At 64.9% G+C, this 23,907-nt stretch overlaps 4 protein-coding genes across 8 annotated transcripts; 1 reads left to right on the top strand and 3 right to left on the bottom strand.

The window, feature by feature from the left end:
- Nucleotides 1-17: 17 nt before the first annotated feature.
- On the bottom strand, nt 18-4,700 carry ZNF446 (zinc finger protein 446). 3 transcript variants are annotated; one of them, XM_045577394.1, is made up of 6 exons: nt 3,685-4,700; nt 3,421-3,610; nt 3,169-3,263; nt 2,731-2,792; nt 2,242-2,322; nt 18-2,131 (listed from the first exon to the last, which is right to left on the bottom strand). In XM_045577394.1, exons 1-6 carry the CDS (start codon nt 4,024-4,026, stop codon nt 1,600-1,602), a joined length of 1,302 nt encoding a protein of 433 aa, XP_045433350.1. In that variant the 5' UTR covers nt 4,027-4,700; the 3' UTR covers nt 18-1,599. The 3 variants fall into 3 exon arrangements, with proteins under 3 accessions (XP_045433350.1, XP_045433351.1, XP_036281921.1); XM_045577395.1 differs by having other exon boundaries at nt 1,658-2,131; nt 2,242-2,370; nt 2,708-2,792; XM_036426028.2 differs by having other exon boundaries at nt 1,658-2,131; nt 2,708-2,792.
- A 1,610-nt stretch (nt 4,701-6,310) lies between these two features.
- On the bottom strand, nt 6,311-12,476 carry ZNF324 (zinc finger protein 324). 2 transcript variants are annotated; one of them, XM_036426068.2, is made up of 4 exons: nt 12,068-12,473; nt 9,599-9,725; nt 9,214-9,330; nt 6,311-8,610 (listed from the first exon to the last, which is right to left on the bottom strand). In XM_036426068.2, exons 1-4 carry the CDS (start codon nt 12,083-12,085, stop codon nt 7,271-7,273), a joined length of 1,602 nt encoding a protein of 533 aa, XP_036281961.1. In that variant the 5' UTR covers nt 12,086-12,473; the 3' UTR covers nt 6,311-7,270. The 2 variants fall into 2 exon arrangements, with proteins under 2 accessions (XP_036281961.1, XP_045433343.1); XM_045577387.1 differs by lacking the exon at nt 9,214-9,330 and having other exon boundaries at nt 12,068-12,476.
- Nucleotides 12,477-16,195: 3,719 nt separating this feature from the next.
- Nucleotides 16,196-23,224, top strand: LOC118712408 (centrin-2). Of its 2 annotated transcripts, none has more exons than XM_045577398.1 (3): nt 16,196-16,368; nt 17,747-18,311; nt 23,207-23,224. In XM_045577398.1, exon 2 carries the CDS (start codon nt 17,809-17,811, stop codon nt 18,298-18,300), a length of 492 nt encoding a protein of 163 aa, XP_045433354.1. In that variant the 5' UTR covers nt 16,196-16,368; nt 17,747-17,808; the 3' UTR covers nt 18,301-18,311; nt 23,207-23,224. The 2 variants fall into 2 exon arrangements, with proteins under 2 accessions (XP_045433354.1, XP_045433353.1); XM_045577397.1 differs by lacking the exon at nt 23,207-23,224 and adding an exon at nt 18,509-18,957 and having other exon boundaries at nt 17,747-18,315.
- Nucleotides 22,503-23,519, bottom strand: RNF225 (ring finger protein 225). The gene has a single exon (XM_036426027.1). It carries the CDS (start codon nt 23,517-23,519, stop codon nt 22,503-22,505), a length of 1,017 nt encoding a protein of 338 aa, XP_036281920.1.
- Nucleotides 23,520-23,907: the final 388 nt, after the last annotated feature.

The raw sequence follows: 23,907 nt of genomic DNA, 5'->3' as shown, positions 1-23,907 counted from the left end.
TCCCGGTCAGAGCCCAGGCCCAGGTTGTGGGCTCCTCCCGGTGTGGTGGGGGTTGTGCAGGAGGCAGTGGATCAATGATTCTCTCTCATCATGGATGTTTCTATCTCTCCCTCCGTGAAATCAATTAAAATTTTTTTGAAGGAAACATACTTCAGGGTCCCGATTGCCTCCAACCTAGGACCGCTGCTCGCCTGCAGTAGTGGCCCTGCCTGGGGAAGGGCAGGGGCGTGGGAGGGACCAGCAGCCTTGGCCTCTGCACAGTGGAGGAGAGCGGCCGCGGGTGTGCTCTGCAGGATGCGGGAGGTCTCTGAGGGCGAGCTGACCCGCGTGCAGGCACGACTGAGGCAGGAAGGTTGAGCAGGAAGTAATTGGGGGAGCACATGTACAGAAGCCCTGCGGCGAGTGCTGGGGGGCGGGGGGGGGGTTGGCGCAAAGGCCTCTGAAGCTGGGGGCTGCAGTGTCTGGAGCCGGAAGTGCCCTCCTGGGCGCAGTGGGCCCTGCAGACCAGAGGCAACGAGAAAGGAGCCTCGGAGCGCAGAGGCCTCCGAAGGCTGAACGCGTCCCCCGGGGCATTGTGGGAACTGTAGGCAGAAGCCAAAGAACGTCAAGGCCTCTGTGACCTACTGGAGCGCCTTCACAGCCCGGAGCATTGTGGGAGTTGTAGGCAGAGGCCCGCGGACGTCCAGGCTCCTGGGATGGGCGTCGGAGCTGCTGTCAGAATCCACCAGGAACAAGGGGGCCACGGGGATCCTCTGAGGTCCATGAGGGGCGTTGGACCCACCAGGGACACGGGGACCCACTAACCCCTGCTGGCCCACCAGCTCACCTGTAACCACTCCATCTCCAGCCGGACCTTGCCCCGGCCCCAGGGCGAGCACCAGGTCAGAAGGTCCTCAGACACGGGGAGGCGGAGGCACCCCCCCCCCCCCCCCACGCCCCTAGCTCCAGGCCGCAGCCGGGTCCTGCCCGGCCCAAGCCACACACCCCTCCTGTCGAGTGCACCGGTTTCCTGGAAACTGCCCCCCACAAAAATGCCCCTTATTTTCAAAGTAAAGCTTAAACAACAAGATCGAATATGTTCTATAACATGAGATAAACAACAAATACATAAGCTTGTCACAGAAAAAAAGACCCGTAGCTCAGGATGCTGGAGTGTGTCCCTGATCCCCGACCAGGCACAGAGGAACCGGCCAGCGGATGCACACAGGAGTGGACAGCCACTTGATATTCCCTTTTCCTTCCCTTCTCTAAAGTCAGTTTTAAAAAGTCAGGCCCCTCCGTGTCCGCTCAGACTGGGGCTCAGGAGCCGAGGGTCAAGGGGGAGGTGCCGGGCAGCAGGAAGGCGGGACCGGGAGCCCGGACTCCCGGCGGCCAGGCGGGAGGAGGAGCTGATCCATCACAGGACCAGGGGCCAGAGCCGCTCCATAAACCTCCCGACTCAGAAAGGGAGTTGATGGGAGACCCACAGCCGCGGGGAGCATGAAGGGGCCCTCCCCGTGCCCACCACAAGCGGCCCTGCCCTCCCGGCGTCCTGGTCCTACAAGTTCCAGGGGGCCCCGCCCCGCGGTGCGGACAGGAGGTGGTTGCTTGCTGAGCATCTCACGGTCCCCGGGTCCCAGGCGGAGGAGGGGGGCGAAGGCCCTGGGCGCCCCGCGGGGAGGGGAGGGCGGCTTCCGGGGGGACCTTCCCGGGAACGCGGCCGCTCCCGCCCCCGCGCCCTCCCTGCCTGGTCCTCCGGCGGCAGCCGCTGTGTCCGGGCTGAGGCCCCGGCCTCACGGGTCCCGCGGGCGGTGGCCGCGGCGGTGTATCACCAGCTGGGACTTCCAGTCGAAGCTGCGGCCGCAGTCCCCGCACACGTGGCGCGGGTGGGGGCCGTGGCCCTGGCGGTGGATCACCAGCTGCGACTTCCAGCTGAAGCCGCGGCCGCACTCGGCGCACGTGTAGCCGCGGGCGGGGGGCGCGGGGCGGGCGGGGGCGGGGGCGGGGGCGGCCGGCTCCCGGGGCCCTGGCGGCGGCGCAGGAGCTGCCGGCGCGGCCCGGTGCGCGCGGTGGTGGATGGCGAACACGGACTTCCAGCCGAAGCCGCGGCCGCACTGCGCGCAGGTGAAGCGCGGGCCCCGGCGCTCGGTTCCTGGGGAGGGAGGGACTGGCACCCGGACGTCGGTTCCCCGCCCCGCGGCCCCCGGCGCGGGCGCCACCCAAACCGCCACCCGCTGGGACTGGAGCAGAGGCTGCACTCACCCGCGCCCTCGGCGCCCGCGCTCGGCGACCCCGGCTCCAGCTCCAGCTTCGGCCGCGCGTCCAGGAAGGGCGGCGGCAACCCTGGTGGTTCCGGGGGGCGGGTCAGGCGCCCGAGGGTCGGGGTGGGACCTGGGCGCCCCTCGGGAGGGAGGGAGAAGGCGGGGCGCAGGTTGCAGGCAGCAGGGGGTGGGGGGTGCAGGCAGTGGGGGGTGGGGGCGCAGGCACAGGATGCAGGCAGCTGGGGGTGCAGGGGGGCAGGGTGCAGGCAGCGGGGGAAGGGGGGCGCAGGGGGACGGGGTGAGGCAGCGGGGGTTGGGGTTGCAGGGGGACAGGGTGCAGGCAGCGGGGGGTGGGGGTGCAGGGGAACAGGGTGCAGGCAGCAGGGGGTGGGGGCGCAGGGAGACAGGGTGCAGGCAGCGGGGGGTGGGGGTGCAGACAACGGGCAGGGTGGGGGTGCGGTCCTCACCCTGGGAGACCTCAGAGCCATACTTCTCTAGCAACGCGTCCCAGTACAGCTCCTTCTGCGACGGGTCCAGCAGCCCCCACTCCTCCTGCCAAGGCGACCCCAGCCCCACCCCAGCCTCAGAGGACTCGGAGACGGGGTGTGAGTGCCGGGGCGGCCGGCAGGGAGGGGGCGGCCCACCCCACATCTGGCCAGCGGACTGAGCTCAGGGCCCTGGGCTGGGGGCGGGGGGCAGTGTGTCCCCAGTAGACCAGGGACTCCGGGGCTGCAGACGCCTCTCCGGGAGACCCTCCTGGGGACAGCTGTGCGGGGCCAGGGCAACCCTGTATGGGCGGCCAGACAGAGGGGCAGCCGCACAGCGGGGAGCAGTGATGCAGGTGGGGGGTGGTGGCAAGGGCGGGGCGATGTCCCCCCACACACACCCTCCTAAACCCCCAGGTCCCTGGAAAACGTGGGGTCCTAACCTGCATCCCGGGGGCGTGGAAGGAGGCAGAGTCCGGTTCCCCGGGTCCCACTGGCCCCTCCTGGGTCTGGATTGCATGGGAGGGACTGGCGGATGCTGGGAGGTGAGGCAGGGGGTCAGGGCCGCCCCTGAGCTGGTGCCAGCAGTACCAGGCACACAGGCGCCCTCCCGGCTCTCCGGGGCCCAGCTCTGCAGCCCCCGGAGTCCCCCTCCAGCCTGGGTGCCCGCACTCCGGCCACGGGCCCCCTCTCACCGGTCTCCAGCCCGTCAGCATCGGGCTCCTCCTTCACGCTGCAGCTGAGCCGGGCAGACCCCTCCGTCTGCACCGGGGCGTCCTCCCGCCGCTCGCCCGCGGCTGCCCCGAGGGGCGGGACTCTCTCCGGTGAGTCCTCTGCCTCCTGCGCCGCAGGGAGCACTGCTGGCTTCAGGACGCGGGCTGCGATCTGAGGGGGAGCGGCAGTCACGGGGGGCCCCTCTAGTCCTCGCTGTCCCCCCACGAAGCCACGGCCACACTCACCCAGCCCAGCAGCTGCCCGGGGTCCTGCCGCAGGCTCTCCACCAGCGCGGCGGCCTCCTCGGGGCTGCCTGGCCTCTGGCCCTGCACCCAGGCCTGGATCTCGGGGGGCAGCGCGCCCAGGAACTGCTCCAGCACCAGCAGCTCCAGCATCTGCTCCTTGGAGTGAGCCTCGGGCCGCAACCACCTGCGGCACAGCTCGCGGAGCTGGGCCAGGGCCTCGGGAGGACCCGCCGCCTCCTCAAAGCGGAACCCCCGGAAGCGCAGGCGCGCCGCCTCGGGGTCCTCCGGGGCGGCTGCAGGGCTCCCGGGGGGCAGGCGCGGAGGGCCCAGGGAGGACGGCATGGTGGTGTCGGGAGCCTTGGAGCCACCGAGGGGGACGTGCAGGGAAGGTGGGGTCAGGGAACCCCCCGAGGGCACAAGGCGCGGTGGAGAGGTCGAGTCCAGGTCAGGCTGCAGAGCCGCGAGGAGCGGGGCGGGGCGGGGGGCCAGGGCGGGACACGGGGCTGCACTGGGCGCCCCGAGGGGCTGGCGATAGGGTGGCCCGCGGCTGCGCCCAGGGTCGAGGCTGGCCTTGGGGGGCTCGATGCTCGCCGACCTCAGCGCGCTGCGGAGGGCGCGCCCAGGCCGGACGGAGCAGGTGGCCGGAACCCCGAGCTGCGCGGAGTCGTGAGCCGGCCACCTGGGGGCTGTCCAACCCGGGAGACCAGCCTCGGGGTTCGTCTCCCCAAAGTGGGAGGAGGGAGGGAGCCTTCTCGGAGGAGGCAGCACGAAGCCCGGGAAGGAGCGGCTCGGCCGGGGGCGCGCAGGGAGGAGGGGCTGGGTCCCGGGAGGTGGAGAAACGGCGCCCAGCCCAGCCCAGCCCAGCCCAACCGCGCTCTCCTTCGCCACCGCGCCGGCGCCGGCGCCGGCGGCCGCTTCCGGTCCACGGCACCGCGACGCCACGCCCCTCCGTTCGTTGCCCTGGTGACGTCGCTGCGGCCAATCAGGACCCTGCTCCGAAGGCACCGCCCCTCCCTCGGACTACGTTTCCCATGAGCCTCAGTAAGCGAGGACGGGCGCGGAGGCTCATGGTCAGAGGCCTCTCACGCCTGAGAAGTGCTTTTGTCCTCGGAGAAAGGAATCTACAGAGAAGCTCATTTTGCGAACTCCCTTTCCTCGCTGGCGGCCGTCCTTTTTGCATCCGGGTCTTAGGACTCACCAACTGCCGGGTGGGCCGTTAAAAACCCGCGCATGTGCAAAACGGACCGGGGTCCTATTGGTAAGCGAGGTGAGAGAGCTGCCCTTTTGGCCAATCAGAGCTGGCCCTCTGCGCAGACCCCCACCCCCAGCTCGCTGCTAGAGGCTTGTTTCTGGACGCCGAGTGGTCGCCTTGGTAACGACGTCCCAGCGCATGCGCGCCCGCAGCAGTTTCTAAGGCAACAGCGGCGCCCGGGTCGTGGACCAGTTCGGCAGAGACTGGGCTCCGGGTGGTCCCACAAGGAAGCGGGGTCCGGCCAGGACGGCCCTCGTGACCTGTGGGCTTTCTCCAGCGAGGGTGCCGGTCCCTCACTCGACCTCCGCTGGGCGCCCTGCCCGGTGGGCACCCATTTACCGAGGAGGAAAGGGTCCTATGATTCACATGCGGAGCCGGACATCTTCAGACAGCAGGCCTGTACTGCACGGCGAAGGAGGGGGCTTTTGTCCAGGCTTATGGGACGTGTTCAACCTCTTCCTTTCTTGGGGGGCCAGAGCCAGTCAGCTGACCTTTATTTTCAGTTTATCTCGGTAGGCAATGCCATCGTTTTTAAGATCTGACTGGGGTGAGGCCAGGTGTGCTTCCACACATCAAGTGTTCCTAAAACGCATCTCCCTGTCTGTCTGGCTCCATCTGATGCCGAGGAACCCGGGCCGCCAGCTGGAGATAAAGGGCTGTGGCTGTATCACGGACGGGGGTGGGGTGGGCGCTCTGTGTGTGCGCGTGGCTGGGCTTGTCAGCTCTTCCCAGCAGCGTCATTAGAGGGCGCTGTTTTGTGAGGCCTTAGATCTTTCCTCAGAGAGTGGGGATTTCCCAGAAACGACTCTCACCGTTCCCACTTAGGTGCAGAATTGCCCTTACTATGGGCATTAAGCTTTGTCTTAAACCTAGCGCGGCGGGGGGGACACCCCATGACCCGAGGAAACTACGCAGAGAGGGGGTGTGAGCTGTGCACAGCTGAGCCAGGCCCGGCATCCAGACAGCCCACACACCTCCCTGTCCCAGGCTCTAGTTGGCTGGCTGAGGGCAGATGGAAGCCTGGCCGGCTCCCTGCATGTGGCTGACCCACAGGGTGGAGGTCTGAGAGGGAGACAGTGATGGCTCCCCGGCCCTGATCCTCCCTCCTCCCGTCTGCCCTGCTGCAGACTCACATCCGGCCACAGCGCTGGCCTGGCCCGTTACCCAAGTCAAGGTTCCAGGAGCCTTTATGCCCCCACCGCCCTGACAGGATACAGGGCAGGGCTGCGCGTGTCGGCAGGGTCCCTGCCCATGTGCGGTGCTTTCCTGAGGTCCCCCCTCGGTGTGACACCCCCACGGAGTGGGGACACTGAGGCAGGCAGGCGGGTGGGGCCCAGACACCAGGTCCATGTCGACCTTCAGCCTCACAACCAGGAAAGTTCATTGTCCTTTTACTGAGGGAAAAGGGGGGCCGTCATACTCGGATCAGACACAGACGGTAAGTTCTTGCACAAATTCAGCCCCCCCCCCCCCCCCCCCCGTCCGGAGGCTCCCGACAGACCACGTGGGTGGTGACAGCCTGCAGACCTGCAGACCTGCACCGGGCGTGCGGTCCCCACGGAGCTGCAGGGCCCTGGTTCCACCTGGTTCCCTGCGAGAAGCCACAGGTGGAGCTTCGTCTGTGGTCCATGAGGGGCGGGACCCCGGGGCAGCTGGAGCGGGGGGAGGGGTGCGGGGGGGACGGCCGGGAGCTGCCTCAGCAGCTTTACTGTAGGAGTTGAGGCAGGGACCACAGGTGACCGCAGTGGGTGCTCCTATCCCATCACATCCAAGACACCAAAGCCATCTGCCACCCAGTGACACAAACATGACCCCACCCAGGGCTGCTAGGACGAACCTGGCAGCAGTCAGAACAGGGGCGGGCGCTGGCATGTTCGCCTGCAAATTGTCCTTTTGCAGCCAGAATTCGGCTTTCTCTCCTTTCCGGTGCGGCCCCCACACGCCCCCTGGTCCACCACACCCACCCCCAGGAAGCCGCGGATGTAGACACCGGGGGACTATCCGATGATCAGGGACCAGCCAGCGAGGTGTGACATTACAGATTCATCTGGGCCGCCTCCGCCCCCATCGCAGCACCCCACCTCCCCTGGGGGTGTGTGTGTGTGTCCAGGCACAACACGTGACCAGGGCACCACCATGCCTCCTGGTTCTGACTGCCACGCCCCGGCCCCATCCAAGGACCCGCCTCCTGGTCCTGTCCGTCCCGGACCTTTCTGCAGCGGGGTCCCGGGGAATCGGGGAGGCGTCAGTCACCGCGGCGGATGGAACCCCGGTGCGCGCACAGGCCTCTCCCGAGGGACCAGCCCGCTGGCCGCGGGAGGGCGGGGCTGGACCTCAGGCCTCCGCCTGCGCGGACGCGGGCCCCGCGGCCGGGCCTGCGGCGGGCGGGGCCCCGCGCCTCCTCCGCGCCGGCGGCCGCTCCCCGGTGTGGATGCGCTGGTGGTGGAACAGGGCCGGGCGCTCGCGGAAGGCGCGGCCGCACTGCGCGCAGGCGAAGGGCTTCTCGCCCGTGTGGATGCGCCGGTGGCTGAGCAGCACGGCGCCCTTGGCGAAGGCCTTGCCGCAGTCGGCGCAGCGGAAGGGCCGCTCGCCCGTGTGCAGCAGCTGGTGCTGCGTGAGGTTGGAGCTGTGGCTGAAGGCGCGGCCGCACTGCGCGCACGCGAAGGGCCGCTCGCCCGTGTGCACGCGCTGGTGCTTGAAGAGCGAGGAGCCCTGGCTGAAGGCGGCGCCGCACAGCGCGCAGGCGAACGGCTTCTCGCCCGTGTGCGTGCGCTCGTGCTGCGCCAGGTGCGCGTTGCGGCAGAAGCGGCGGCCGCAGCGCGCGCAGGCGTAGGGCCGGCCGCCCGCGTGGATCTTGCGGTGCTGGCTGAGGTTGGAGCCGTGGCTGAAGGCCTTGCCGCACTCGCCGCAGCGGAAGGCCTTCTCGGCCGTGTGGATGCGCTGGTGCCGCACCAACGAGGAGCTGTGGCGGAAGGCCTGGCCGCAGGCGGCGCAGGCGTAGGGCGTCTCGCCGCTGTGGATGCGCTGGTGCTGCGTCAGGTGCGAGGTCTGGCTGAAGGCGCGGCCGCACTGCGCGCAGGCGAAGGGCCGCTCGCCCGTGTGCGTGCGCCGGTGCTTGAGCAGGTCCGAGCTCTTGACGAAGACCTTGCTGCAGGCCCGGCACTCGAACGTCTTCTCCGCGGGCGGGAGGCCGGGGCCAGGGCCCAGCTCCGCCCAGGGCGGGGGCTCCCGGCCGGACAGGAGCTTCTGGGGCTCGTCCCACGCGGCCCCCGGGCCCAGCTCCCCCGCCGCAGGGGGACCGGCCTCGAGGAGGCCGGGGACGCCCTGGAAAGTCCTCCCGGGACGCCCCCGCCCCGGTGGTGGCTGCTGCTGCGGCTGCGCGCCCGGCCCGGCGAGGTCCCCTGTGGGTGTGCTGCCCGCTGGCGCCCGCAGCTGGGGGGTCAGCCGCAGGCTCACGCCGGCCTCCCCACTGCCTGGGCCCAGCAGGAGGCTTTCCCAGTAGATCACGGAGACACCCGAAGGTTTCCTCTCCCCCCGACGCCCCTCCAGGCGTTCTCCGGGCTCAGAGGCAGCAGGGGTGCGGGGGACCCCGGTGGGTGTCAGGGGGGCCCTCTCCGGGAAGGTCCTCGCTGCTTCCCCAGAAACAGCTCTGTCCTCTGCGGGACGCTGGGAACCTGCAGGACCAGAAACAGCGGGTGCTTGGGTCACCCTGACCAGGAAGGGGGGGTCCCTGGGTGGGTGGGCAAGGGGGCCCCAGGTCTGAGTGCAGAAACTGCAGAGGAGGACACAGCCTTCCGGCCTGCAGCTCCCGGCCTGCCTGGGTCCCTCCCCCTGGCGGCCTGAGGCAGCCTTTTGCTCATGGGCTGTGTGCCCTGACCCCTCAGAGCACAGCCAGCGCCAGGACCGGCCTGGCTAAAGCTGAGTCCCTGGTGCCCTGGGAACCGGCTGGTCACTGCAAATGCTCAGGAAGCCCTGGCCGCGAGAATGGACGTGAGTGAAGGGCGCACAGAGGAGGCGGCGAGGTGAGACAGGAGGGTTTGAGGAGGAGGAGGCCCGAGGTAAGACAGGAAGGCGTGAGGCCAGCACGCTGGCTGAGCTGGGACCCTGAGGTCTCACCACGGCCCAGGTGCCCTCGGCGCTCCCCCTGGAGGGCAGCCAAGGCAGGAGGCTGCAGGAGAGGCTCCGGGTGGAAGGAGAACAGGAGGGAGGCAGGTGGGAGGCAGCAGAGTGTGGGAAAGAGGGACACCCCCGCCCCGGCCCCCGGGAGCCCCACTCACCAGGGCTGGGCCGCCTCTGGGCGTCCCTGGCCAGGGTCACATCCAGCCCACCGCGCACCCAGGGCTCCTCCCCGCGCTCCAGCTGCAGGACCATGCGAGGGCGGGAGGCAGACAGTCCTGCAGGGGCGGGGAGCCAGTGAGGGGCTGGCGGCAGCTCATGACAGCCGGCTGACCTACAGGAGGGCTGTCCGCGGCAGGGCTCCCCTGCGAGAAGTGTGCCCGCAGCCCCACCGAGCCCAGGCCCTGAGGTGCCCCAGCCTGAAGGGATGCTGGGCCTGGGGGCGGGGGCGGGTGAGGCCCCAGGAGGTCAGAGGATTCCTGCTGGTGGAGCAGCCTGACAATGAGCTTTCTGGAGGGGGGCTTAGGGTGGGACCCAGGGCCTTACCCAGCGAGGCCACGAGGGCGAAGTTCTCCAGCATCACCTGGCGGTACAGGGCCCGCTGCGCCGCGTCCAAGAGCCCCCACTCCTCCCGGGAGAAGTACACGGCCACGTCCTCAAAGGCCATCGGCGCCTGAGACAATGGGGGGCCGTGGCCTACGTTATGGCCACGTGACCCCCACTCCCTGTCCCAATGGCCGCTTCCTCCAGGTCCCTCACATTCACCCCCTCCACCCCCACCCAGGGCTCTGCAGCTCCCTCACCACCTGTGTGGGCCTCTTTGTCTGCGTGGGGCGGGGGGAGGAGATGGGGGACCTTTATTCTACCAAGGCCCGTTAGGATGTGTATAACGTCCTTCGCAGGCCATATGGAATTATCGACTTAAAAAGCAGCCTGCTGTATGGGTCAGACATTTCATTATCTCACCCCTCGTGCCTTGGTGGGGCTAGATCCAATGGTTTCAGGGGCCTTGTATGGCCCAAGGACTGGACGTTCCCCACCCCTGGCCCGCCACAGATGCCCGCTCGCCTGCCCGCTGGCCCACTGGCCTCCCACTGGCTGCCGCCCCACGGGCAGTGCCAGGCCGTCACACAGCTGTTGCTCCAGCTGAGCCTCCCCAGGTGTGTGCTCCCACGGCTCTCGCCATCAGCAACTGCAAGAGAGGCCCAAAGGGTCCCCTCTGGCTGGCCAGACAGGAGCCAGTGCCTCCCCTCTTAGCCACGCCCCTTTAAAAAAATTTTAAATTGATATCAGAGAGGAAGGAAGAGAGAGAAACATCAATGACGAGAATCATTGGGTCGGCTGCCTCCTGTACGCCCCATCGTGGGGATGGAGCCAACAACGCGGGCCTGTGCCCTGACGGGAATCGAACCGTGACCTCCTGGGTCATAGGTTGATGCTCAGCCCCTGGGCCACGGTGGCAGGGCCGAGTCCTCTCACTGGGCTGCCACCGGCCAGACTTCCTGAGAGCCGTGGGCCTGTGGGCCCCTCTTCCTCTCCTTGGAGCGCTGACTGCCCGGCTCTGGGAGGTGGTGAAGTCCCCTCCCCTGGGACTCCCAGGCCCTGTCGGGCTCCGGACACGGGGACTCTGCTCCGCGGTGGGCCATCCCCTGCTCATGGCCCCCTGAAGCCTCATTTCCCTTCAGATCCCAGATTTTGTCTCCAGCAGCTCCATTCTTCCGGAGCCCAGACTAAGAAACCTGTGCCGGTCCGTCCCTCAGGACTGCCCCCCCCCCACACACATGCCTCAAACTGGATAATGGGCGTCTGTGTCGGGAATGCAACAGATGTTATGTCTTCGGTCTGGTCCACGCACCATCACCGCCTGCCCCCTGCACCCTGTACCCCCAAACTTCCCACCCCGCAACTATTCTCCACGCAGAAAAATCGAGACAGGTTAAACCTCCTGACTCAGCCCAGGCGGCGTGGCTCAGGGGTTGAGCATTGACCTATAAATCATGACCATGGTCGGCAAACTGCGGCTCTTTGGCCCCTTGAGTGTGGCTCTTCCACCAGATACCACGTTCTGGGCGAGTCTATGTTGAAGAAGTAGCATTAGAAGTTTAAGTTTAAAAAATTTGGCTCTCCAAAGAAATGTCAATCATTGTCCTGTTGATATTCGTCTCTATGGACGAATGAGTTTGCCGACCACTGAACCAGATCAGGATTTGATTCCTGGTCTAGGCATAGACCCGGGTTGCTGGCTTGCTCCCCGGTGTGGGGTCTGCAGGAGGCAGCTGATCCATGATTCTCTCTCATCATGGATGTTTTTGTCTCTCTCCCTTCCTCTCTGAAACCAATATATATATATATATATAGATATATAGATAGATAGATAGATATAGATATAGATAGATATAGATAGATATATACACACACACATATACACGCTGAGTGGCAAGATTATTGTGATCTCTGAACGCATAATAACCTGGCCGCTCAGTGTGAATATATACATTAGAGGCCCGGTGCATGAATTTGTGCGTGGGTGGGGTCCGGCCAGGGGGAGGGGACATGGGCAGTTGGCCCACTGGCCTGCTGGTCGAACTCCTGGTCCAGGGGACCATTTGCATATTATCGTTTTATTCTATAGGATACACACTGCGTGGCCCGATTATTATGCGTTCAGAGATCATCATCAGCTGGCCACTCCGTGTGTACAGACATACAAAATTCCCAACATAAAGCATGACCAAAACCCTGGAGATAGCCCACTCCCCGCCTCACACATTGTCTTCCCTCCCCCAGAAGCTCCATGTTGGGAAGCTCTGGCCGGAAGTACCAGGTTGCCTCCAACCCCAGCTTTCCCCAAGGGTGTCCCCGCGTCCCCTCCCCCTCGGCTGCCTGGGGTGGGGACCCCGCCCGCGCGGGCCTCTGGTCTGGAACCGGGTCCGGGGCGCATTGGAGAGGGGAAGACCCTTCTAGCTGGGGCGGGGTGGGGGGGCCGGGCCGAGGAGGAGGGGGTCCCCTACTCACCGGCGTCGCCGCGGCCATCGGAACCAGCGCGAGCGGCGGCCCACCCGGACCCCCGCTCCCGGCCTCAGGCTCCCTGGGCGTCCCGGGCGCGGGCCGCCACGCACGGCCCCTGCGGCGCCTCGGAGGCCGGAGAGCACGTGGGCCGGGCGCCGCCCCGAGGCCCCTGGGGGCTGCCCACGCTGCACCCGAGGAACCGAGGCTGGGGGTCGGGGGCGTGGCCGGGCGCTGCGGCCCTGGGCGCGCGCGGAGCGGGCCGGCGCCCCCGCCTTCGTCCGCCCCGCCTCCGGCCTCCAGAGCCTCCGGGGACCGGCCGACCGGCCGCGCTCCAGCCCCCAACACCGGGGGCGGCCCAGCGGCCCCGAGCCCAGTGACAGTCTTGGAGACCGGAAGTCCAGCCCCGGAGGCCGGAAGTACATCCCCGGTCCGCGCTCATTGGCCCAATACGGGAGGGGTTGGCGCGCAGAGCCTTCTGGGAAGTGTAGTTCCAAGTGCTTGCCACCCACGGTATCCGTGGCAACGGCCAAGCGTCACCGCGTGGTATGCTGGGAAGTGGAGCGGGGTCTGGGGGTTTGGGGGAGCTGCTTCCCATGGCTCCCTCCTGGGTGGGGCTCCAGGCTGGGAGGCTCTAGAAGAGGCGGGTTAGAAAGAAACGGGAAAATCCCGTGGAATAGGGAAACTGGACAGTTAAACAAGGCTGAGCGATTCACAGCCAGAGAGAATAGATCCTAAGCTCTGCCTGGCTGGTGTGCATCAGTGGTTGAGCGTCCACCTAGGAAACACCAGGTCAAGGTTCCGTTCCAGGTTCCCCGGGTCAGGGCACAAGCCCAGGTTATGGGCTCGATCCCCAGAAGGTGGCGTGCAGGAGGAGCCAATCAATGATTCTCATCACTGATGTTTCTCTCTCCCTCTACCTTCCTCTCTGAAATCCGTAAAAATATATCTTAAAAATAAAATAAGCCGCTGAAACCGGTTTGGCTCAATGGATAGAGTGTCGGCTTGGGGACTGAAGGGTCCCGGGTTCGATTCTGGTCAAGGGCATGTACCTTGGCTGCGGGCATATCCCCAGTAGGGGGTGTGCAAGAGGCAGCTGATTGATGACTCTCTCTCATCGATGTTTCTAACTCTCTATCTCCCTTCTCTGTACAAAATCAATAAAATATATATTTTTAAATAAATAATAAAATAAGCCCAGCCAGCATGGCTCGATGGTTGAGCATTGATCTATGAGCAGGGAGGTCACAGTTCCATTCCCAGTCAGGGCACATGTCCAGGTTGAGGGCTTGATCCTCATTGTGGGGCATGTAGGAGGCAGCTGATCAATGATTGTCTCTCATCACTGATATTTCTATCGCTCTCTCCCTCTCCCTTCCTCTCTGAAATCAGTAAAAATGTATTTTAAAAAATAAAGTAAAATAAAATAAAATGCCCCCTCCCCAATCCTCATCTGTCCATCCTGGCCAGGACTGATCAACTGCCTCCTGTACCCGCACCCACTGAGAATCAAGCTCAGTGGTTAGTGTCAGCCTGCACAACAAAAGGTCCAGAGTTCAATTCCAAGGGCACCTCCAAAGGTTGTAGGTTAGATCACCATTCCAGTTAGGGCAGATACAGGAAGACACTAACCTACACATCCATGTTTCTCTCTCTCTCTCCCTCTCCCTCCCTTCTATGATCTCTGAAAATCAATGGAAAAAAAGGAGGAAAGCTGCCCTGCCCAGACGGTGTGAGGACAGAAGCCAGGTTGCTTATATCACCTCTGAGCTACAGGTTCAGCTGTGGAGGTGAACCAATGGGTGCGGACTGCCAGTCATTACTTCAGCCAATGAAGGAGACACAGGGGGGAACCAATAGGAGCATTTATTCCTGCAGGCAGTAGGAGAGAGCAGCAGGCTATTCACAAACATCTGCTTTGTGCCCCTCCATACTGCAGCCGCTTTTATGGGGTAGAAGGACAACAAGGATTGCTGGGGAATTAGGCATGACAGGCATGGGGGAAGTGGGCACAAAATAATCATTGCAGATTACAGATCTAACCCTTCAACAGGAATGAAGCAGACAGGGTTGAATCATGTGAGTGGAGTTGGGGTGGATGAGGGGGAGGTTCACAGAGGGCGTCCACCGCCTTGTAAAGAGCAGGTGCCGCACTGGCTGGTGTGGCTCAGTGGATGGAGCGTTCGCCTGCGGACTCAAAAGAGTCCCAGGTTCGATTCCGGTCAAGGGTATGTACCTTGATTGCGGGCATGTCCCCAGTAGGAAGTGTGCAGGAGGCAGCTGATCGATGTTTCTCTCTTATCAATGTTTCTAGCTCTCTATCCCTTCCTTTCTGCAAAAAATCAATAATATATTAAATTAAAAAAAAGAGCAGGTGACTAGAATATTTCAACCAAGAGGCTGTCAATCATTCCATAATGATGGGCAGCTCCGGAGACAGGCAGCCCCGACCCCTTGGTTGTCTGGTTACAGGCACCGACGGAACTTCCCGAATGCTCCCAGGTGGGTCTCACCTGCCCGTTCACCCTCCGCATCTCACCCCCTGGATCGTCCTAAACGCCGAGGAATGGGGCTCAGGAGGGCGCTTGGGACCCGGGAGCTGGGAGTCCAGCCGGGTGGGACCAGAAGACCCGTCCGTCCTCACCGCCGCCCGCAGTCCGGACACCGACTGGGTCCTGACCCCAGAGCCTCCGTCTCGGGTTCAGCAAAGTCGACACCACCCCGAGGGCCCCGAGGAACCCGGGCTGGTGGAGCCTGGACTTCGCTGCGGTCATGGATGTCCAGGACAGCGACGGGACCTCCAGTTTCTCGTGCCGTTCCAGCACCCCTCTCTTCGGGCGCTGGGAGCTCCCTGGGCGAGGCCCTCAGCCCGGTGTGAACCAAAGGCCCAAACGCTGAAGAAACAATCCAACCTGAAAAGTCCCGCCCCCATCCCTGCACGATCATTGGCCAGAGAACGCCCAGAAACGCCCCCTCCTGATCTCTCATTGGCCAGGTCATGGACGTGGAGTGAGTGCCTTTCAAGCTTTGTAGTTTGTCTATTAAGCAGCAATGCCGGAGCGTGCTTCCTGATCACCTAGGAAACGACAAAGCGGCGCCGTGATTGGCTCAAAAAAAAAAAGAGTTGTTAGAGGAGAGTCTGGAGCCAATCAGGCTCCGAGGCGGGGGGGGTTTCCAATAGGGGGCGGGATTTCCATAGTTGCCTGCGCCTATTTGTTTAGCTCCCATTGCTGCACGATCATTGGTCAGAGAATGCCCAGAAACGCCCCCTCTGATTTCTCATTGGCCAACTCTGGTAAGGACGCAGAGCATGCGGCTTCAGGCTATGTAGCAAGGTCTGGTGAGCAGCGACGCCAGGGCGTGCTTCCCCTTCACCTAGGCAACGACCAAGCGTCACCGTGATTGGCTCAAAAATAAAGAAGTTGTTGTTGGCGGCTGGCCTAGAGCCAATCAGGCTCTGAGAGCGGTTTCCAAGGCGGGGTTTCCAAGGAGGGGGCGGGATTTCCGTAGCACAAGCTATAGGAGGTTTTTGTAATAGCCATTGGTAATCAGTGAGATTTGAGGATAGCCATCTTCCATGGGGCACCAGCCGCACCCCGTCTCCTGCCACCCAGGCCCCCCCCGCCAGGTCCCAGGGGTCACCTCGTAGAGCCCCCCTTCTCTCTGCGGCACCAGGACCGGGTCTGGGGCTCCCCGCCAGCCCCCCCGCTCCCCGCTCCACAACCAGGGCGACGCCGCGGACGGCAGCCACCCTCCAGCCTCCTCGGAACCGGACCCCCTTCCACTCACCTGCGCCACCTCCGCCATCGGAACCTGCTGGCACAGCGGCCTCCGGCCGCCGCGGCACCTGCGAAGCTCGGTATCCGCGGGGCGCGCGGTGCCGAGGGCGGGGAGCTGGCTCTGGAGGGAGGTCACTGGGAGCCCGCACGGACCCGCCCCCGGGAGCCCACAGAGCGCCGCTGGTCAGAGCCGGAAGTCCCGCCCCATCCGAGCCGCTGACGCCTCACGCTCGCACTACATTTCCCAGCGCCCCACGCGGCGCCGCTTGCTGGTTGCCACGGCGACAGGGGGAGCGTGCTCCCTGCTTCCGCTGGAGACACACACACCGCAACTCCATTTCCCATCGTGCCTCGCGGCGCGTCACAGACGTTGCAACGGACAACGGCCTGGGAAAGGGTGGGAGCGGCGCTCGAGCCTCGGCGGTTCTCCCGGAGCCACTCGGGGCGGAGGCGCAGGTTGCTGCTCGGCTGACGGCGCCCGGGACGCGGGAGCGGGGAAGGCGAGAGAGCGGAGCGGCCCCACCGCCACCTGTACGCCGAGGCCTGGCCGGTCCCGGGGGGCGGGCGAGGCGGGGGAGCTGAGACGGAGAGAACCGCGGCGGCGGGTCTGGAGCGGGCGGGAGGGAGGAGGGAGCGGGTATTCCGGGCCCAGGTCGGACCCGGGCGTGGAGTTGAGGGGACGTGGCTTGTTCGTTTTTTTAACTTTTAAAAATATATGTGAATCGATTTCAGAGAGGAAGGGAGAGGGGGAGAGAGCGCGACATCAGTGATGAGGGAGAATCACGGATCGGCTGCCCCCTCCCGGGGATTTTGTGCCCCGACCGGAATCCAACCGTGACCTCCCGGTTCATAGGTCAAAGTTCAACCACTGAGCTACTACAGCTGGTATTAATTTTTTTATTTATAGGTTGTTAGAGGCACACACACACGGATTTGTCCATCTTTATTTGCTTTCATTGGTTGAGGTTTTTTCTAAATTTCTTCATTGATTAAGGTGTTATATTAATATATGTGTCCTTATTCCTCAATTACTCCCCAAAACTACCCCCATACATGCCCTTACCCCCCTGTTGTCTGTGTCATTGATTAGGCTTATAGGCATGCATATAAGTCCTTTGTTTGATTTCTCCCATTGGTTGAGTCTTTTTTAAAAAAAAAAAAATTTCTTGATTTCAGAGAGGAAGGGAGAGGGAGAGAAAGATGGAAATATCCACGATGAGAGAGAATCATGGATTGGCTGCCTCCTGCACACCCCCCTACTGGGGATTGAGCCCGGGCATGTGCCCTTGAACGGAATCAAACCAGCGACCCTTCAGTTCACCAGCCAAAGCTCTATTCACTGAGCCATACCAGCTAGGGCGGTTGAGTCTTTTCTGTACCCTGACCAGGGATTGAACCCACAACCTTGGCATACGGGGAAGATGTTTTCTCAGAAACGGCATTCCCGGCCCTGGCCAGGGCGGGCGAGAGGAGGCGCTTTTGTAGGATGCTCTCCAGTCCCAGGCCTGGCCAGCCCGCCAGCCTCAGTTTCCCCATCCATCAACCTGGACACTGCCACTCCCTCGGAGGAGAAAGGGGAGGGGAGAGCTGGAGGAGGACCCAGGACCCCGGTGTGCTGAGCTGGGGCAGGGGAGATCCCAGGACCCTGGCGGGGAGGCCACGTGGCCACGAGGATGGCCTCTGCTGAGTCCCCTGGGCATCACCTGCCTCTGGGGGTTCCCTTCTCAGACCTGGGTGCCCCCCCATCCCTGTGCACCCTGGGCACACAGCAGGTGCTCAGCAAGTACCTGTGGGTCACAGAGCCCCCTGCCTCCAAGGGGCTGAGCCCTCCCAGGTCTAGGCCGCCCCCCAGTCTTCCCCGCGGGGGTTCTCGGCCTCAGCACACCCTCCTTCCCTGTCTTCCTCCCAGGGCCTGAAGAGACACCAGCCTCCTCGCTGGGCCTGAGCCTCCAGGGCCTGAAGAAGGCAGACATGGCATCGTCCTCCCAGCGCAAACGGGCCAGCCCCAAGCCCGAGCTGACCAAGGAGCAGATCCAGGAGATCCGGCAGGCCTTCGACCTCTTCGACACGGACGCCACCGGCACCATCGACGTCAAGGAGCTGAAGGTGGCCATGCGGGCGCTGGGCTTCGAGCCCAAGAAGGAGGAGATCAAGAAGATGATCGGCGACATCGACAAGGAGGGCACGGGGAAGATGAACTTCAACGACTTCCTGACGGTGATGACGCAGAAGATGTGCGAGAAGGACACCAAGGAGGAGATCCTGAAGGCCTTCAAGCTGTTCGACGACGACGAGACCGGCACCATCTCCTTCAGCAACCTCAAGCGCGTGGCCAAGGAGCTGGGCGAGAACCTGACGGACGAGGAGCTGCAGGAGATGATCGACGAGGCCGACCGCGACGGGGACGGCGAGGTGAGCGAGCAGGAGTTCCTGCGCATCATGAAGAAGACGAGCCTCTACTGAGCGCCGCTCCCTCCTCCTGTGAGCGCGCGCACGGCCGGTGTTCCTGCTGCTGTGAGCGCGCGCACGGCCGGTGTTCCTGCGGCTGTGAGCGCGCGCACGGCCAGTGTTCCTGCTGCTGTGAGCGCGCGCACGGCCGGTGTTCCTGCGGCTGTGAGCGCGCACGGCCGGTGTTCCTGCTGCTGTGAGCGCGCCCACGGCGGGTGTTCCTGCGGCCGTCCGGGAAACCAGGTCCGAGGGCACAGATGTTTCCCCACCGACCTCCCTGTGTGACTTTAGTGACAGCCTCACACTTATTTTCAACGTTTGCAAGTTTTCTTCAACAAAAAAAAGTTCCTTGTGAGACGACCAGCCTGCTGCTTCCTTTAATTCTCTACACGGAACAGGAGCCGTGGGGCTGTGGCCGCCGTCCTGCCTGATCGCCTCGCTCCGCCGCGCAGCCCGTGGGCCCCCAGAGACTCCGCCGGCAGCGCTGCTGTGACTCTGTCACCACCACCAGCGCATCTCCCCGTGGTTCTGGTTTGAACTGACCCTGAGTGCAGCTTTCTCTTTTAAAAGGTCCAATGAACTCTCTCACTTCCACTTGGATGTGTTTTTCCTATCTGTTTTGTGTTAAAATAAAGCCTAAGAAAAAAGTTCCCCTTGCAAGTAGAGTATTTACTGCAGCCATTTTACAGAAAGAGAGCAGCAAAGTTCAGAGGGCCAGGGAGGAGGAGCAAGCCTGGGAGGGGGGAGGCAGAGGGAGGCTGGGTGGGCACAGCCCCAGGCGGCCACAGAGGCTGTCAGGCAGGCACCAGGCCGGGAGGCCCCTTGATCCCGCCCCAGTTTGGTGCCAGCAGCTCCTGTTCCCTGGTCGGGGGGTAGGCGGGCGTCGAGGTAGCAATCAGCAGACGGTGCCCACAGTGCCCTGCTCTGTCCTCAGCCCCGTTTTACAGGAGGAGAGACTGAGGCCTGGCTGGGAGGGTGGAGAAGCCGGTAGCAGAGGGAGGGAGGAGCCAGCCCTGCCCTGACCCTCAGCCACCACCTCCTGGCCCAGTGGCCCCGGACTCAGTGCCACCGTCATCTCCCTGCGTGTCCTCCTCCAGGCAGCCTTCCCGGGACATACCCGGGCAGAGAGCACCATCATCTGTGAGCCGCCTGTCAACGGTCCCCTCCTGGTCCCCCGGCCGGACCCACCCCGGCAGGTCTGTCCCCCACCCCTCACGCCCCTGCTGGGGGTGCAGGAGGGAGCTGCCTGGGCCTCTGTATATACTGGGTAATGGCCTCACAGATGTTCGGGTCCTAATTCCAGGGATCTGCTGCCTTCAATTGTGAGAGGGGCCTGTTGGTGTGATTAAGTAAAGGACACTGAGCCGGGAGATTATCCTGGCTCATCAGGAAGGGCTCACTTGGTCACAATCTTTTTATTTTTCTGTTAATCCCCATGTGAGGATCTTCTTCCATTGATTTTTCCTCCAGTGGGAGGAAAATGGAGAGGCAGAGAGAAATATTGATGTGAGAGAGAGAGAGAGGAGAGAGAGAGAGAGAGAGAGAGAGAGAGAGAGAGAGAGAGATGTATAGAATGGTTGCCTCCTGCACGCACCCCGACCAGGGCCAGGGTCCTGCCACCAAGGTCCATGCCCTTGACCAGAATCAAACCCAGGACCCTTCTGTCCGTGGGCTGGCGCTCTACCCACTGAGCCACACCGGCCAGGGCTATCACAGTGTGTGATACAAGGCAAGGCAGGGGGTAGGAGAGAGTGATCCAGAGATCCTGCACTGCGGCCAGCCTCGAGGACAGAGGACAGGAATGCTCTTGGAGCCCCTAGGAGAGCTGTGTGGACACCCGGACTTCAGGGGGGATGGACCCTAAGACTCTAGGATAGGACGTCCGCCTGCGAAGCCGTGAGGGCCCGTGTCGGGTTCCCAGGAACAGAGCCAGTGGAAGGATGAGGCTCCCACCTGGCCGGCCCCTCCCTGCAGGGCAGGCCCCGGGTGACACGGGCTCACAGGCATGGGGCTTGGGCTGGTCCCGGGAGACACTCCTCGGTGCCCTGCTGCTCCCACTTCCAGGCTTCCTCCCTGGAAGCGCAGCTCCCACCCACAGGAGCCTGCCAGCTGCCGGGTCCCGGGGGGTGGCGGGCAGCCAGCGGGGGGGGAGAGGGGGGGCGGGGGGGTGTGTCCAGGGCACTCCTGGGCGGCTCCCTGGTCCTAACAAGGCTGCCTCTCTTCGGTCACAATGGTAAATTCATTTTGGTAATAATGTCTTACATTTACCAAGAAGATACTTTCATTTCCATTTTTGCCTTTTTAAAAAATATATATTTTATTGATTTTTTACAGAGAGGAAGGAAGAGGGATAAGAGAGTTAAACATCGTTGAGAGAGAAACATCGGTCAGCTGCCTCCTGCACGCCCCCACTGGGGATGTGCCCGCAACCAAGGCACATGCCCTTGTCTGGAATCGAACTTGGGACCCTTCAGTCCACAGGCCAACGCCTTATCCACTGAGCCACACCAGTCAGGGCTCTCTCTCATCTCTCCCTCTCCCTTCCTCTCTAAAATCAATAAAAATAGGTTTAAAAAAAGAAAAGGAAGAGCTGGGTGCCCACCCACAACACACAGCACCCAACCTGGGCTCCGTGAGGCAGGATGGGGCTCCTGGGCGGGGGTGGGGCAGGTGACTCGTGGTTAGCTCCTGCAGAGGGAGGCTGCCACCTGCCCACTCCGCGGTGACTAAGCCAGGAAGGCTTCTGGGAGGAGGCGGCCAGGAACCTCTGACTGCCCTCCCCGGAGGTGACTGTCCACAGGGAGCCAACAGGATGGCAGGAAGGGGCACAGCTGGTCCCAAGGATGGAATGGATGGAGATGGGGTGATGGGCGCAATCTACCCCCCAAATCAGGTGGCACTGGCCCAGAGGGCAGCGGTGGCCTCGGTGAGCCTGGTGACACAGGCCCCGGACTCTGCAACCAGGCCGCCACCGCGGCTCGGTGTCTGGGCACCGACCTAGGAGCCAGGAGGTTCCGTTCCCGGTCAGGGCACAGGCCCAGGTTGCAGGCTCCATCCCCAGTGGGGGGATCAATAATAAATATAAAGAGCCCTGGCTGGTGTGGCTCAGTGGATAGAGCGTTGGCCTGTGGACCAAGGGGCCCCGGGTTCGATTCTGGTCCAGGGCCCGGGCCTGGGTGGCAGGCTCGCTCCCCAGAGGGGGACGTGCAGGAGGCAGAGAATGAGTGACTCTCTTTGCTGCTGTTTCGCTGCCTCTCTGCCGTCAATCACAGACACAGAGAGTCCAGGACCCGCAGGAGAAGCCGAGGCTTCCCGCCTGGCAACTGGGTACCTAGCACCCGGCCGGGGCTCAAACCCCCAACCGTGGCGCATCGGGAGAACTTCTAACTGAGCTGCCCCACCTGCCCCCTCTGCCTGCAACCTGGGCTCAGTCCCCTCAGGCCCCATCTGTCTCCCAGGTCCCTGGACCTCCCTCGCTGGCCCAGCCTGCAGGCCCAGAGCAGACAAACCACCACCTGGCGGGTCAGCAGCCGATCTGTTCCCCTCCCTGCCTTCTCCAGAGCCTTCAGCCTTTGGGGCCCCGGATGCTCCCCAGGATGACTGTGGGTCTGGGGGTGCACTCCAGGGACCCATGTGAGGACCAGCGTTGGGGTGCCCCTAACAAGGCCCCCTGCAAGGGGGAGGGGTCCCACAGGGATGAGGACCAGGTATCCCACTTCACTCAGGAGCGCCTGCCAGCAGGTCTTTTATTTTAATCCTCTCCCGAGGACATTTTCCCGTTGATTTGTAGAGCGAGTGGGAGGGAGAGGGAGAGAGAAACATGGATTGGTTGCCTCCTTCACGCGCCCCCAAGAGGGCACCCCGACAGGACAGGGCCCAGGCCAGGCCGAGCAGAGCCTGCACCCAAGGAGCGTGCCCTGAGCCACGTGACCAGTCAAACGCCGGACCCTGCTGTCCGCAGGCGCAGGCTCTAACCACTGACCCACACTGTCCAGGGCCCAGCACAGTCTTCATAAAGATGGGTGCCCGCAGGGGTCAGGGTCAGGGTCAGCGTTTGCTTCCTTGGTGAGAGGGATGGTCCGTGTCGGGTGACCCCTCTGGAGACCTGGTCCCTGCCGGCGCCTCCAGGGAGGGGCGGGACGGTGGCGAGGGGTTGGCGGGGCCCCAGGAGGACGTGGGGTGCCCGGGGCTGGAGCCCGGCTCTGCCAGAGGCAGGTTCACTGCGCCCCCCGCACCCACCACCGGCCCCACATCCCGCCGGGGGGGTCGCCGCGCTCTCCGCCCCACGCGCGGCCCCGGGGCCCGGCCCGCGCGCCCTCTGCCTCCGGCGCGTCCTCGGGGCCCCCCGTTGAGTCCGGCCCGTCCTCGGGGCCCCCCGTTGGGTCCGGCGCGCCCTCGGGGCTCCCGGGAGGGTCCGGTGCGCCCAGGTCCGGGCCACCGGGGGCCCCCGGCGTCCAGGCGGCGCTCCAGGGCGCGCCGGGCTCGGGCGGCGGCGGGGCCCAGGAGAAGCCGTGCGCCGGGGCGAGCGCCACGAGCTGCGGGCGCGCGGCGGCGGCGGCGGAGGAGGCGGCGTGCGGGATGAGGAAGAAGAGGTAGACGCCCGACACCACCAGCCCCGCGGCCACGAGCGCGGCGAGCGCCACGGCGGCGTTGAAGGCCCAGGTGGGGCTGTCCAGCGTGAGGCGGCGGGACAGCGGGCGGCCGAGGCGGCGCGGCGGCGGCGGGGGCGCGGCGGCGCGGGCCTTGCGCGGCGCGGGCGGCGGGCGCAGGTACAGGAGCCCGCGGCGCCGGTCGAAGCGCACGGCGGCGGCGGCGGCGGGGGCCCCGCGGGGCAGCAGGCCGGCCGGCGTGGGCAGCGCGGGCAGCCCCCCGCGCGGGCCCAGGCGCGTGGGCGCGCGGCACACCGGGCAGGCCAGCGCCTCGCCGCCGCCCGCCGTGGCCAGCGACAGGCGCGCCAGGCACTCGAGGCAGAAGACGTGGCCGCAGTCCAGGCGCTTGGGCAGCTGGAAGGCGCCGTCGAAGGGCGACACGCAGATGAGGCACTCGGCGGGGGACGCGGGCGGCAGGATGGGGCCCGGGCTGCCGCCGTCGCCGTCCTCCTCCTCCTCGTCCTCCGTGCCCTGCGTCTGGCCCGGGGCCGGGGAGCGCGGCGCGGAGAGCGCGGCGGGGGAGCCGGGGCCGGAGGCCGGCGGGGCCCGCGCGCGGCGCAGCCAGGGCGGCCTGGGGCAGGGCATCCGGACGGGCCTGCGGGGAGGGCGGACGGGCTGGGGACCGGGGTCCGCGCAGGTGAAGCCGGACTCGGGGGGCTCCCCCCGGAGATGGGCGCTGAGGGGACCGGGCGGCTGACAGGCGTGGGGAGGGCGGGACCCAGAGCCCGGAGCGCAGGGGTCTCACCACAGGGAAAGGGTCCCACGGAGACCCCAGGCGCCTTCCTACCTGCGGAGCCTCCTCCGGTGCCAGGCCAGTTCTGGCCCCGATCCCCGGCCCAGCGGCCGAGGGACACCGCGCGCCCCGCCCCGTGGGAGGGCCCAGGCGGAGCCACGCCCGACGGGTCCGGCCCGACCCGTCGGGCCACTCGCCACGCCCACCGGCCGGATGTCTGGGGGCGGCGGGCAGGCGATG

This window comes from Pipistrellus kuhlii, unplaced genomic scaffold (assembly GCF_014108245.1).
Source record: "Pipistrellus kuhlii isolate mPipKuh1 unplaced genomic scaffold, mPipKuh1.p scaffold_m20_p_89, whole genome shotgun sequence".
NCBI lineage: Eukaryota > Metazoa > Chordata > Mammalia > Chiroptera > Vespertilionidae > Pipistrellus > Pipistrellus kuhlii.
Note: the sequence above shows the minus strand (reverse complement) of the source record. Positions and strands in the feature narration are given on the sequence as shown.

Coding starts and splice junctions, on each gene's coding strand:
- LOC118712408 (XM_045577398.1), top strand. CDS start 17,809: ATGGCATCGTCCTCCCAGCGCAAACGGGCCAGCCCCAAGCCCGAGCTG.
- ZNF446 (XM_045577394.1), bottom strand. CDS start 4,026: ATGCCGTCCTCCCTGGGCCCTCCGCGCCTGCCCCCCGGGAGCCCTGCA. Junction 3,611..3,684: donor CCGGGCAGCTGCTGGGCTGG/GTGAGTGTGGCC, acceptor GCTCCCCCTCAG/ATCGCAGCCCGCGTCCTGAA. Junction 3,264..3,420: donor TGCTGACGGGCTGGAGACCG/GTGAGAGGGGGC, acceptor CTCACCTCCCAG/CATCCGCCAGTCCCTCCCAT.
- ZNF324 (XM_036426068.2), bottom strand. Junction 9,331..9,598: donor CGCCCTCGTGGCCTCGCTGG/GTAAGGCCCTGG, acceptor CCGCCCCTGCAG/GACTGTCTGCCTCCCGCCCT. Junction 8,611..9,213: donor CCAGAGGCGGCCCAGCCCTG/GTGAGTGGGGCT, acceptor CTGGTCCTGCAG/GTTCCCAGCGTCCCGCAGAG.
- RNF225 (XM_036426027.1), bottom strand. CDS start 23,519: ATGCCCTGCCCCAGGCCGCCCTGGCTGCGCCGCGCGCGGGCCCCGCCG.